Below are 14,139 nucleotides of genomic sequence, written 5' to 3'. Positions count from 1 at the left end.
CGTGAGGCATGAACCCACAACCCTGAGATTAAGAGTCACATGCTCTGCCAACTGAGTAATAGATATGAGGATGAAGAGAAAATGGCTCAGTTGGAGGATGAGAGGTGTCTTATATGTGAGAGAGTAGGCATACGTCTCTGGGTCAAGAATCAGCAGCAAATAGAAAAAGACAAACTGAAAGATATGAAAAAGAAGGAAAGAGCATGCTTTTATAGGGGAAATGAGGATATCAGCTCTAAAGAACAAGAGTTCTGTTGGAACTCTATCCAGCAAACTTCCTCCATCAACAGAAAGTTCTCCAAACTATTCAGTATGGTCCTTACTAGATATATGTGGTCACTGGGCATACATACTATAACTGAGAAAAGAAACTTTTCATTTTGATTCCTTAAAGTGCATTTATTGATTTATTGAGACAGGGTTTCACTGTGTAGCCCTGGCTACTCTGGACGTTGGTACGTAGAACAGACAGGCCTCAACGTCAAAGAGATCTGTCTGCCCCTGCCCCTGCCCCTGCCCCTGCAGTGCTAGGATTAAACAAGGTATGCCACCATGGCCACCTAAGTGCTTTACATTGTAATACTTACAGGTGGAAACTTTTAAAGAACTGAGCGAAACAGCTACGGCATGTAGGAAGGAGTGAACTCAGGCTGAAGATCCCTCTATCCATCCCAGCATCACAGCTGGAGCTGTTCCCATCACCTGGTCTTCTACAGGAATGTCACTGAAGCAGGATGGTGGGTTGAAAAAAAAAATGGTGGGAGTCTAAATGCCATCGTGGCTAGTGAAAGACAGCTGACAAAGAGTCACAGAGAAGGAACTAAAACCATGTTTTCGAGGGAAAGGGAAGAAACAAGAGGTCAAAGTCTCAATTCAGTCTAAGAGCTGACAGAAAGCGTGAGTGAGCACGGCCAGAGGGAGAGGATGCGTGATTTAGTACTAGGAGGGACAGAGCAGTTCTGACTGGCTCAGCAGGAGCAGGAAACAGGAACCCGGAAGTGAGTTTGAATAACTGTTATTTGTGGTTTCTAGGCAAGAGAAGATGGCAGCCGGAGTCTGGATGTGAGAAATAGAACCCAAAAGACATGATACATGTTGACTGCTGTGGCTGCGGAAGCTGGGAAGTCTCCCGACCTACCAGCTTCTTGCTGGAGATGCGATGATACAGCTTAAAGGCCTGGAAGCCAGAGAGCCATAATACAGCTTCCAGATTAGGTCTGAGGGCATGAAAATAAGGAGTTCAGGGTACAAGAGAGCCACACTCAGGCATCAGCAGAGGAAGGGGAACCCTGCTTCCCTGCCTTCAGATCCTCAGTGGATTACAGGGTTCCCAACCACACAGGGCGAGCCTACTGCTTTATTCAGTCCTGCAGTTCACATGCTAATCTTTTAGAGAAACACTCTCAGAGACACACACAGAAATAATTTGTAATCAGATACTTGGGCATCTCATGCCCTACCACCCACAGCAATGTGTAGTGGAGGGTGAGCCAGGTACTACATTTTCAATAAATCAGGGAAGCTGTAATCCCTGTGTGCTGTAAAAGACATAAATGGGGAAATCCTGTAAGGAAAAAGGCTTTTGACTAGGGCTCCTTCAGAACATACAGAACAGGGCAGTGGGAAGCAGAGGAATAAGATGGGAACGGTGGTGTCTACAAGACTGACTGATCTGAGTTTCTGGAAACGAGCAGAGAGACTGGGAGAAGGTTAAGGTTACATGATATCATTTCCCATCAGGGAGGAACTGTGGTGCTATAATCAAACTCTCCTCCCTTTACGATCCCCTGTTCCTAGGGGGTTTATGCTTTACTTGCTTCAAAAAGGCACAGGGGGTGATCCTGGGGTTTTTTCTACCATTAACGTAGAATCAGGCCATGGCTTTTGCAACTATTAAGTGCAATCGTAATATGCAAATGTTGTTCCTGGTTTCACTTGCATAGTTGTTTCAGCTTTGAAATTGCCCAATACAGCTTCTGAATTTCATCAGGCTACATACTATGTACAGGATGTCATCCATTGTGAGGCTGTGCTTACATCATCACAGCATTCCAATAATGTTTGCCCTCATGTTATATAGAGGAGCACTTTCTCTTCCTCTTTACCAATTCATGATTTTAGTGCAAAACTTAGAAATGTACATTTTCTCCTTCAATGCTAACACTATGCACATGTGCACAGATGTACATGTACACAACACTCATATATACACACATATAAGCACATGTACACACATACACATGCACACATATACCACACACACACATACACACACATGCACCCACACTTGAACACATACACAACACACACACACACACACACACACACACACACACACACGCATCCTGCCATGTTGCACATAGATATTTTCCATATATAATTTCTACTGCTACCACAAAATTGTTAAATCTAAGAAAGAATGAAGACCTTACTTGTTATATTTTACCATAAACATTCCTTCTTTGTAAGGCGTACTAACAAAAACTGTTTAGGTATTTTATATATGAAACTATATTCTTTGCTTCTTTCAAGGACATATACTCCCCTGTGGCAATCTAATGACAGAAAAAAGAAGGAAGAAGAAGAGGAAGAAGAGGAGGGAAAGGGTCATCCTAAGGCAGGATCACCACTCATACACCATTCACAAGTTAAACAACAATACATATGTCTTGCTGGAAAAAGACTATCAACACAACTGTCACAGCCTTCATTATGTAAAAGTGGAGTCTGCATAAGACTTGGCCCTGAAAGCTGCTGAGTTAAGGGTTGGTATTTGGTAAATATGCTAGTGAAGAATAGACTACCTGAAAATATTCAGACATATGCTAAAAGAAAATATTCACTTGACTTTAACAAACTTTTGTTGAGTAACTACGTGACAAACAGAGTAAACTGGATGCTTTACAGGATTTGGGGCATTTTAAATCTTTGCAAATTATCAAAACAATTTGATGAAATGTCATGCAGTGGGTACTTCTATTATCTCCAAGTTAAGCAAAGCTTAGAGAACCTAGGGACCCTGAGAAGTTTGATTCACATCACATACTTAATACGGCTAAATGCTGAACCATACACACAGACACACAAAATTGATTTCTCCTGAAATAATGAGAAAGAGAAATACAAAGTAAGTTCTACTTTAAGATCAATTCCCTTATTATTTCAACTGACAGAATATTGAAAATCATGACAGAACTTTGGCCTTGCTAATCTATATTGCTAACTAACTTTATGAAGTGTTTAAACTACAGAAGGATTTTTTAAGTTACAAAATTGTATACTAGAATTTCAAACTGGAATTGTTTTTAAACTCTTCCTTAATTAAATATAAGTCAACTTTCTTTTGTCTGGCTTTATTCTAAAAATTTTAAAAAACAAAAGGCAGACACAAAAGTTTCTTTCTTCTAATAATGTTATGCCTGACCTCTTTTGTTTCTCTAGGTCAGCTATGGTTGAATATGAACAGCCCGAAAGAGCAAAACTATGGTACTTTCCTGTCCCACCTGTTAATATTCTGACCCACCCCTTGGGGCAGCCCTGGTCTTGATGTAAGCCTGATTTAAGGAAAAACCTCACCCTTCTCTCTCTTCTGTGCTCTCAATCTCTCTCTCTCTCTCTCTCTCTCTCTCTCTCTCTCTCTCTCTCTCTCTCTGTGTGTGTGTGTGTGTGTGTGTGTGTGTGTGTGTGTGTGTCTCTCTCTCTCTGTCTCCCCCCTCTCTCTCTACCTCTCTTTCTGTCTCTCTGTCTCTGTCTCTCTGTCTCTGTCTCTCTGTCTCTCTCTCTGTCTCTCTCTGTATCTCTCTCTCTCTCTCTCTCTCTCACACACACACACACACACACACACACACACACACACACAGCCAGAAAGAGAGAAAGAACCTGAGATTTCCCCTCACCTTTACCACTTGCTATGGGCAAAACAAAAAAATACAACACACACACACACACACACACACACACACACACACACACACAAACACACAAATGGCTTCCAGATTTTTTTGTTCAGTATAAACCCGTTTTCCTTTCTTGGAAAGTTGGCCATGATGCATGAGAAACATAAGAGTTTGGAGCTCTGGAGTCCAGTCGAGACTGAGGCCAGGCTTCAGGGAGTAAAATGAGAACATATGAGAGGCAGACGCTGTACCACCATACTGTGGTCCCCCTTCTGACAGCTACTTCAGAAACTGGCCAGGAAAAATCTACTTGACTGGTAAGGGAGGGGCATGCCTGGAAAGTGGTCAAAGCCAGAATGGGATAATTTGGCCGTGGCAATGCCCAGCCCTACTGCAAAGGAAGACTGGTTCAAAGTCTATCTGAAGCTGGACAGGAAGCTTGCTTGCTTACCTGCTGGGTTGAAAACAAGCAGATGGAGCCTCAGCCATCCCCTACATATGGAAAGAGCAGGGCAAAATAGGATCAAAAAACAAAACAAACTGGCATAGAAATGTTAGAAGTGATGAAAATGCTACAAAAGAATTATTTGAACAAAACAAGCATTTATTGTATACATGGAAGAAATATCTTCACCGTAAAAATATTTCCAGACATTAGCAAGTCCATGATTAGATAAAACGTTGTACTATAGTTCTTAACGTTCTCACACAGGATGAGTCAATGAGAAAATTCCCTTGTTATGAGCCTGCCATTCCTAGACAACACTCTCAAACTTTGCCACACGCAGTTACCACAGAGATCACATTCCATTAACAACATGAACTGAGACATGGTTCAAAGCCAATCACTCCACGCCTAAAGGGGAGACAGCAGGAGCTACAGAGGCAAGTATGCATTCAAGGTACTAGCTGAAGGAACGTGCGCTTTCAAGGCAGACAAGTTCATAAACTACACTTAGCATCTATGACATCCAGGGACATGTCTATGGAGGGACATTCATAGAAAACCCACATTTACTGTGGATATCCCCTGGTGTGGAGAGCCTGCCACAGACTCTTTCATATTTATTCATAAGGGCAGCTTATCAGTGAATGGTGTAGTTATTCAAGCCTTTTATGATGTCTGTGGTTGGTCCCATTCTCAGCCTAAACAAGACAGCACAGTGTTGGACATGGACCTTTTAGGCGTGGGATAAAGCTGATGTCACAGCAGGGCACACCCTGACGTGAGCCTCTGGGATCCCAGCCATCATCTTGATTCATTGTTCCTGGTGGAGCTTCATCCGTTCATTTGTGGACAAGAAGCAACACATCTGTCTACACAGCAAAATCACAAAACCTTAATTGGTAACAATGGAGACGAATGAAGAAAAACACATCCTTAAGTCCAAATCTCTCTTCGAATGTTATACGCCAGTCACCATGATCTTTCGACTTCACAGTTCACCAAGTGACAGACTACCCTGCCAACTAGCCTGGGGTGTTTGACATGCCTCTCAGGGTGTGTGTTTCAAGAGTTTAAGGGGATCTGAGATAACTATCTAAAGGGTAGACACCGTCTATAGAAAGAGATGTAAAGCAAGTCTGGAAGCAAAGACAAGGGTATTGTTTTTAGAAAAGTGGAACTCCACTTCACACGTTACCACACCACCTCTAGCTGCACTTGTGTTATGTGAACGTCCTTGCACCTTAGTTCCCATCCCTACAAACCGGAAAGAATAACATCTCACAGAGCTATAATGAAGCTGAAGAAAGATGCCGTAGATAGAGCCAGGTGTTGGCCATGCCTATGGTCCCAGCATTTCTGGATGCTATGGCCAGAGGATCAATAATAGCTCAAGGCCAGCCTGGGCTACACAGACAGACCTTGTCACCAAGCAAAACTAAAATGCCAGTATAAGTCAAGGGCTTTGTAAATGTGTGATGTCCATTCCAGGCATCCTGACCGTTAAGGAGTGTTTTAGCTCAATTGATCAAATAAAATCTGTGTGTATTTGGATATCAGACGAAAACAAAGCACAAGGCATTACTTTGCTTAGTTAGAAACTGATACACCAAGCGTTTAAGCAGAATGCTATTTTCCTCTTTACATATGGTAATAGCTTTGATGTGGAGATAAGATACCTTCTCTAAAAGCCTTATTTAATGTGCTCAGATTTTTAGCATATGATTCCCCACAGGCGTTCACGCGCGAGGGAATAGTTCCAGGGCTGGTAAATGTCAGGTAGGAATGAAACTCATACCTTCAGCCTCCTTACTTTTCCTCTAGTTTCTCTCTGATGGTTTTCAAGCATGAATCCAGGAACCCCTGGCATTGCAAAACAGGGGGCCTGGGGGAGGTGCCAGGCTGCAAGCTGAGATGCAAGCATATTTCCAAGGATTGGCTGATGGAGTTCTGTCTAAATTTTTCCCACCACCACCCCCCACCAATATTCTGGGTATGTCCATGTGTAGTTCATAGTAGTCCTTTCTACTCTTTCATTTACTCCTGTTCCTTGGGATAGATAACCTATCTCAATTCTCTCCTCCTAAATCTATTGATTAGTCCGTCCAAACTACACACTTTAATACGTGAGCGTCTCCCTTTTAAAATTTACACAGCACATCACATTTCATATTGCACCCAGTTTGACTGGAAAAGGGGTGTCAGACACTCCCAAATTCTCAGTTACGAACACACAGCTGAGTTCACCACCAGAGAAAGCTGGGTCCTAGCAACACGTGTGCTCTCTAGCGCCACCTCCTGTTAACAAGGGCCTAGAGCGAGGACAGGCTTCTGAGTCAGCTCACACAGAACAAGTCCAGGAAAACTGTGAAAGGAAGACAAATGGTAAGGCGTGGGAAGGACCCCGTTAAAACACAAAGCATCTCCCCCTTCCTCCTCTGCCCTCGGCTCCAGGCAAGGCAACGAGCAGGCAAACGCAATACAAACCACACAGAGCGACTGCCTTCTGACCAATACCTTTGAATCCGAAAATATCCTAAGTTAGAGAATTCATTATAGAAGAGGGACAAGCAGGAAGGTAATGAATGGAATTTCCATAGCAAACATCCGTGTTTCCTTCCACTTCTTACTCCGGGGGGAGGGGAGAGGGGGGCGGCGCTCCTTAACCTTCAACTGAAGCAAATAGAAGGTCATGGAAACCAAGCTAGGGTCCCCAAAAAGGATCCGGCATGCTCCCCCTGCCCCATTTTTGGTTTTGGTTTGTATTTGTTTGGTTGGTTTGGTTAGGCTTTGGGGGGGGAGTTGTTCGTTTGTTTATTTGTTTGTTTTTGGTGGAATTCATTGACAGGAATGAACCTAGGACACGCCAGGAACACTGGGAAGCCCATTCCCTTCCACCCTCGAACAAACCACCAAGTGTCCAGATGCCCTTATAGGGCTAGGGACAGACTTCCTGTAAGCCTGGCAGCTCAGTGTATGCATTGCGTATGGGTTTTGGCTTTGAGTCACACTGGGACTTTTGATTTCCTCTTTGAGGGCTGGCATTGACTTCTGCTTGCTCTTATAAGAAAACGTCTACAACTGAAAATTGAAAATGTGCAAGATTCCTTCTTTAAGTACACAAACACTCCAAGTCTGGCCACTTTGCTGTGGTCCTGCCAGGTTCTCTCTCTGTCTGCTACCTGATCAAGTAAACTTTGTGGGGGTGGGAGGGAGTCAACAGAAAGCATAAGGGAAGGAATATAATACATGCACAGCCAAAAATCTCACAGGACTCAACCAAAAGACCTGCATTCAGGATGCCTCACTTTACCCACACATACCTTATGTGGCCACCTTAGTGAATTCCTCATCTACTTGGGGGGTCTGGGTAAAAATGCTCTCTTAAAGTCATTTACTAACGAACTGCTTACAAGTCCAAATAAGCATCTTTATTCTGCACACAGTTTCAAGGATTTTCCTCGCCCATTTCTGACCTGCTGTCAATCAGAAGGTTCGGGACAGGGCAGAGTTGGACAGAGTTGTAAGAAGCCACTCTTTCCACTTTACCGCCCAGGTGCACACAAACATTTGCTGAGTCATTTATAATAGTGTACGAATTCAGGTGCCATGGCATGAACTGGGCTGGGATGTCAGTCTTTCCTTCTGGATTTCCTGGCACTTAATGACCTGTATCATAATAAAAACATACTTTCCAGTCTATGAATGTCTTGGATGCCAACGCCATCTCCCCTCCTCCCTCCTTCCTCCTTTCCCCCTTTCTCTGTGTGATTCTCATGGAAATAATCTCTTGTTTCCACCCTTTGGAGTGTGTTGATCATTAAGCTTCAAACTACATGTCAAAAGAACAGTACAGGGAGGGAGGGAGAGATGAAGGAAGGAAAAAGAGAGATTAAAACGTGAAGTGCCTCTTTCGTGAGAATTTGAACATCATTAATCCTCCCTGAGAGCTATGAAACTGAAATCGCTTACCTTCAGTTTATACATGACAGCTTGGAGTATAGCTCCTCCTGGTGACTTGCCTGAGATTTGTGAATGGCAGTTCTAAGAACACAGCCCAAGTTACTCAATGATAAAAAGCCCAGCCACTTACCCCCATGAGTGAGTCTGCTCCCTGCGTGCAGAAAGCCTTGGGTGGCTCTCAGACGGTCTTGTGGTTTCAAAGGCTGCGCCAATTTCTCTCCTGCACCACCCCCAGCACATTGCAAGCTAGAGAGCTCACCTCAGAACCCACATCCCACCATAGATGATGTTCACCCTTCAATCCTTCCCCTTCCTCATCCATCCCACGATTCTGACCATTGGGGGTAGATATAATGGATTGAGAGGTTAGGACTTGAAAGATTTCGCTGCGGCTTCCCACATATTTGGGGCTTTTTAGAAATCATCAAGGAGGAAAGCAAAAGTTAGGGGCCAAGGTGCCTTTAATACACATGTGGCTATTCACATCGCTTGGAATGTTCTTCCTTTAAATAGGAACTCTCAGGCCTCTTCTCTTTGAGGAATGTTTGGAAAGAACATTAAATAACAATGATGAAAATCCTTCCTGCCCTTCAGAGGCCACTCACACTTCAGGCCACTCACACTGTTGACATGCAACTGCACTCTACAGCATGTGGCTGGCTTAACGGGGTAATTGTGTGCAGATGATGTGGTCATTGCCAAGGTTGAAGGGGTTATTCCCCCATCCCCATCCCTGGCCTATTTGTCCATGGACTAATTGAAAATTTAAAAAAAAAACTGGCCAATTTAAATTGGCTATTTTCATGTTATAAACCTATAACAGTGTTGCTTCTGAAGTTAGTCCTTGAAGATATCCCTACCTTAAACTTATATTCAAAAGCATCGACAGTGAGAGGATGCTATTCTTGGGTATCACTGGTGGTAAATGATGTGGCATTAGGGAAAAGAGCAGCCTGGCCCCAGAACCTCTCTACTCACTGCACAGTTTATAAAATGGGTCCTTACTGAAGCTATGTAGCAATGTTAAGAAATGGAGACAAGCTTGGGTACATTGTTTAAATTTAATATCCACACACAAACAGGGAATGTTTCGTATTCTTTCCTTGACCACCTCCCTCCACTGAGCTACAAGCTACTTCAGTAGTAACTAGACCTATCACTATTCATAGATACTTGAAGGAGTCACTAAAAATATAGTGACTTGACACTTAGCTTATAAACAGGTTACAACTGGATATAACTCAATCTGCTGTAGTTCTGCTGTTATGCCAACCAATGTTTTACTTCAAAACAAACCAAGTCCCATCAACATCGTTAGGTTATGGGGCTTAGCATAAGTAAAACCCAAATCTAGACCTCAGTACAGCTGTGTTTAAAATGTCTCAACTGAACCTCCAGTCTCCTCCTGCTTCTTTCTCCTCCCAGCCTGTGTCCCATCCTGATACCTACCTACCCAACACATGGCCACTTGCTCTGAAATCATAGACCTATTCTTCTACAAACTCGATGCCCAGTCGTTTCCCTTCCCTCCCTGAACCTCCAAAATCAAGTCCCTACAGCTATAAAGAGGGCTGAAAAATTTCCCCCGGGAACCTGCATCCTTACTCAAAGCCCTGGCTTTGTTCTCTCTCTCTCTCTCTCTCTCTCTCTCTCTCTCTCTCTCTCTCTCTCTCTCTCTCTCTTATGATTGTCAGCCACCAAAACCGTTATCTTGAGTGACCAAATGCCTGTATTTCAGATATAGAATTTAGAGTTTTGCACATAGGTGTCTTGGAATCCCGGTTGGGGAGGGGGTTTTCAAATGGCTATAAGCACTCTTCTGCTCTCAGTAGAACTCCAAGAGACTAGAGGCCCTCTAAAGGAAAAAAAAAAATGCAAAAATAATGAAAAGGAAATATTTTTAGTTTTTTTTTTTAGGGGCCCATGCTGTTTGCCTCTTCAGTTACCTGAGTTCTGAGAAGTTTTTCATGTCAGTGGCTAGAACAGGCAAAGCGGTTTTTTAAAAAAAGAAAAGATGTGAGAAATAATCATTGTCTATGTATTTCTAAATGATATTATCAGGAGGCTTGCGAAGAGGATACGGAGGGGGAAAAAATCTATTTGGTGTTGTGCTGGAAACACAGCGCTCTTTTTTTTTTTTTTCTGGCAAGCTGAAGTGTGCCAGCTTTTTCAGACGGAGGAATGCGGAGTGTCAAGGGGTCAGGATCAATCCGGTGTGAGTTGATGAGGCAGGAAGGTGGGGAGGAATGCGAGGAATGTCCCTGTTTGTGTAGGACTCCATTCAGTTCTTTGGCGAGCCGGCCGCCGGGAGAGTATAAAAGCCAGCGCCGCCCGCCCAGCCTCACACAACTCTTCCCTCCAAGAAGAGGCAGACAGAGCCACTCCAGCTCCGACCCCAGGAGACCGACCTCCTCCAGACGGCAGCCGCCCCAGCCGACAGCCCCAGACGCCACCGCCTGGAGCGTCCAGACACCAACCTCCGCCCAGAGTCCGTGTCCAGGCTCCGGCCGCGCCCCTCGTCCATCGCCTCTTCGCCCCGCTGTGCGTCCTCCCGCCGCGCCCCGACCATGATCGCCTCCGTCGCGGGTCCCATCAGCCTCGCTCTGGTACTCCTCCTAGCCCTCTGCAGCCGGGTAAGCTTCTGGAACGACGGAAGGGACGGAGGGAGGGCAGAGCGAGCTGCGATCGCCGCAGACTGACCGCCCTCCTCTTCCTCTCCGCAGCCCGCCGCCGGCCAGGACTGCGGCGCGCAGTGCCAATGCGCCGAGCCAGCGCCTCGCTGCCCAGCCGGTGTGAGCCTGGTGCTGGACGGATGCGGTTGCTGCCGCGTCTGCGCCAAGCAGCTGGGAGAACTGTGCACGGAGCGTGACCCCTGCGACCCACACAAGGGCCTCTTCTGCGACTTCGGCTCCCCGGCCAACCGCAAGATCGGAGTGTGCACCGGTAAGACTCGCAGCCCCCAACTCTCCAGCCCCCTGGCCAGAGGGAGGCCCCTCTTGGTGTTGGACCACCACTGTCTCGAGCCCAGCATGATTACCTCTAGAAAAGGGAATTGCTCAATTTAAGTCCTTGTCTGCAGCTGCTTCCAGCCGCTCCCCACCCTGCAATCCTGACCCTAGCTCACTACCTTGACATGCACAGTGTTACAGCTGTTCTGATCTCTGGGACCCTCTGTCTGACATTTACATCTTTCTCTCTCTCTCTCTTCTGCAGCTAAAGATGGTGCACCCTGTGTCTTTGGTGGGTCGGTGTACCGCAGCGGTGAGTCCTTCCAAAGCAGCTGCAAATACCAATGCACTTGCCTGGACGGGGCTGTGGGCTGTGTGCCCTTGTGCAGCATGGACGTCCGCCTGCCCAGCCCTGACTGCCCCTTCCCGAGAAGGGTTAAGCTGCCCGGGAAATGCTGTGAGGAGTGGGTGTGTGATGAGCCCAAGGATCGCACCGTGGTTGGCCCTGCCCTGGCTGGTGAGTTTCTCTTCCTCTAAGTTACAGCTATTCATTCTCCCCCCCACTCAGGGCCAAGGCCCAAGTACACCAAGCAAAGGGGCAAACTGTCCTATCTGGGTGTTTTACCTTGTGTTCGTGTGTTCTGCTCTCAACAGCCTACCGACTGGAAGACACATTTGGCCCAGACCCAACTATGATGAGAGCCAATTGCCTGGTCCAGACCACAGAGTGGAGTGCCTGTTCCAAGACCTGTGGGATGGGCATCTCCACCAGGGTTACCAACGACAACGCCTTCTGCAGACTGGAGAAGCAGAGTCGCCTCTGCATGGTCAGGCCTTGTGAGGCTGACCTGGAAGAGAACATTAAGGTACATTTCTTGCCCCTAGCCACTCATTTTCACAGAATGATAGTGAAGAGAAGCAAAGTCAGGCGTCTCGACTCCCTTGTTATTATAGGCCTGTTATCTCCAAAAATATCTAACCGTGGAGCTGTCTAGCTGGAATGAGAGATTGTGTAATAGCAGCCACCAGTTTTCCACTACAAAATTCTCCACACAGTGTTAGTTAATTCAAGACACTCCAAAAGAGGTTATGGCTATTTTTGGAAAACTGGCAAATGGAACTCCCAGCCTCTCCACTCAGAATATAAACACAAGTCAGATGACAGACTAGACTGACTACAGTGGGTTGAGGAAGTCCACTCCCCTTGTAGTAATTGCTGTTTCTCTTCTTGTCTTCCTTAGAAGGGCAAAAAGTGCATCCGTACCCCGAAAATCTCCAAGCCCGTCAAGTTTGAGCTGTCCGGCTGCAGCAGCGTGAAGACCTACCGGGCTAAATTCTGTGGGGTGTGCACCGATGGCCGATGCTGCACGCCGCACAGAACCACCACCCTACCAGTGGAGTTCAAATGTCCCGACGGCGAGATCATGAAAAAGAACATGATGTTCATCAAGACCTGTGCCTGTCATTACAACTGTCCTGGGGACAATGACATCTTTGAGTCCCTGTACTACCGGAAGATGTATGGAGACATGGCCTAAAGCCAGGGAATAAGGGACACGAACTTGTTAGGCTATAACTTGAACTGAGTTACATCTCATTTTCCTGTAAAAAAAACAAACAAACCGTGATGGTAGCACGTTAATTTAAATCTGTGTTTCTAACTGCTGGGGGAGAAAACTTCCCACCCAAGTGAGAACGTTATATCATTGTCATGCCAACAGTCTGCCGATCCCAGACGCTGGTTTGAAGACAGTTTAGACTTGACAGTTGAACTATCATTAGCGCACAGCACCAGAATGTATACTGAGGTGTGTCTCCGAGAGTAAAGGAGACACCAGGAGAAAGGATGGTACCATCCGAGGTCATCTTAAAAGCAGCAATGTGCCTGCTGTTTGGAGTGTCGTTGGGGGAGGAAAATTATAGCATGCTTGCAGACGGACCTGCTCTAGCAACAGCTGGGCTGTGTATCCTCCTAGATGAGGCTGAGTCCAGCTGTTCTCTAACTGAGAACAGCAGGTTCAGCTCTGACATTCTGATTCAAATGACAGTGGTCAGGAGTCGGAATCCTGTCTATTAGACTGGACAGCTTGTGGCATGTGAATTTGCCTGTAACAAGCCAGATTTTTTTTTATTGATATTGTAAATATTGTGGATATATATATATATATATATATATATTTGTACAGTTATCTAAGTTAATTTAAAGTTGTTTGTGCCCATTGTTTTTGTTTTAAATGCTTTTAGTATTTTAAACTGATAGCCTCAAATTCTGAGCACCATAGGTAAGACATAAAACGCTTGTCTGTGATTCAAAACAAAGGAGATACTGAAGTGGAAATTGTAGCCTGAGTGATTGTCCATCAGAACAGAAGGTATTCTGATGGTGAAGCAAAGTCTTCAAGTCAGATTTCTGGTAGTGAATGTGGTAACCTCACTGTCAGTGAACAAATGGCCTTTATTAAGAAGTGGCTGGCTCAGGGTAGCTGGTCAGATTTCCATGTGGAAGTGTTGGCTTCATCTTTGACTATGACTGTTTTTTGGGCAGTTTATTTGTTGAGAGTGTGACCAAAAGTTACATGTTTGCACCTTTCTAGTTGAAAATAAAGTATATATTTTTTATATAAAGAGCTTGACTGTTCATTCTTGTAAACATGTCTTGAGTTTTCCTGAATGTAAATGGGAAGTTCATATTTATCTTAAGGTAATTCACTCAGGAGTTTACAAATACCTTTGGGATATAGTAATATTATGAATCAATAGAATTTTGCATAAGCATCCTTTGCACTGAGCCAAGTGTCATACAATTACAGATATGCGCATCATGTTGCATGCACATGGGTTTGTAGATGTCTACACAATGCTTAAGGAGCACTTCAAATTCAGTCCT

At 45.0% G+C, this 14,139-nt stretch overlaps 1 protein-coding gene across 1 annotated transcript; it reads left to right on the top strand.

Annotated features, from left to right (window-relative positions):
• The first annotated feature begins 10,637 nt into the window (after window positions 1-10,637).
• Window positions 10,638-13,877, top strand: Ccn2 (cellular communication network factor 2). Its single transcript, XM_059273011.1, has 5 exons — window positions 10,638-10,937; window positions 11,028-11,247; window positions 11,518-11,769; window positions 11,907-12,118; window positions 12,494-13,877. The coding sequence occupies exons 1-5, from the start codon at window positions 10,872-10,874 to the stop codon at window positions 12,788-12,790; spliced, it is 1,047 nt and encodes a 348-aa protein (XP_059128994.1). The 5' UTR covers window positions 10,638-10,871; the 3' UTR covers window positions 12,791-13,877.
• Window positions 13,878-14,139: the final 262 nt, after the last annotated feature.

Source organism: Peromyscus eremicus, chromosome 8b (assembly GCF_949786415.1).
Source record: "Peromyscus eremicus chromosome 8b, PerEre_H2_v1, whole genome shotgun sequence".
NCBI classification, from domain to species: domain Eukaryota; kingdom Metazoa; phylum Chordata; class Mammalia; order Rodentia; family Cricetidae; genus Peromyscus; species Peromyscus eremicus.
This window is presented reverse-complemented; position numbering and strand designations above follow the sequence as displayed.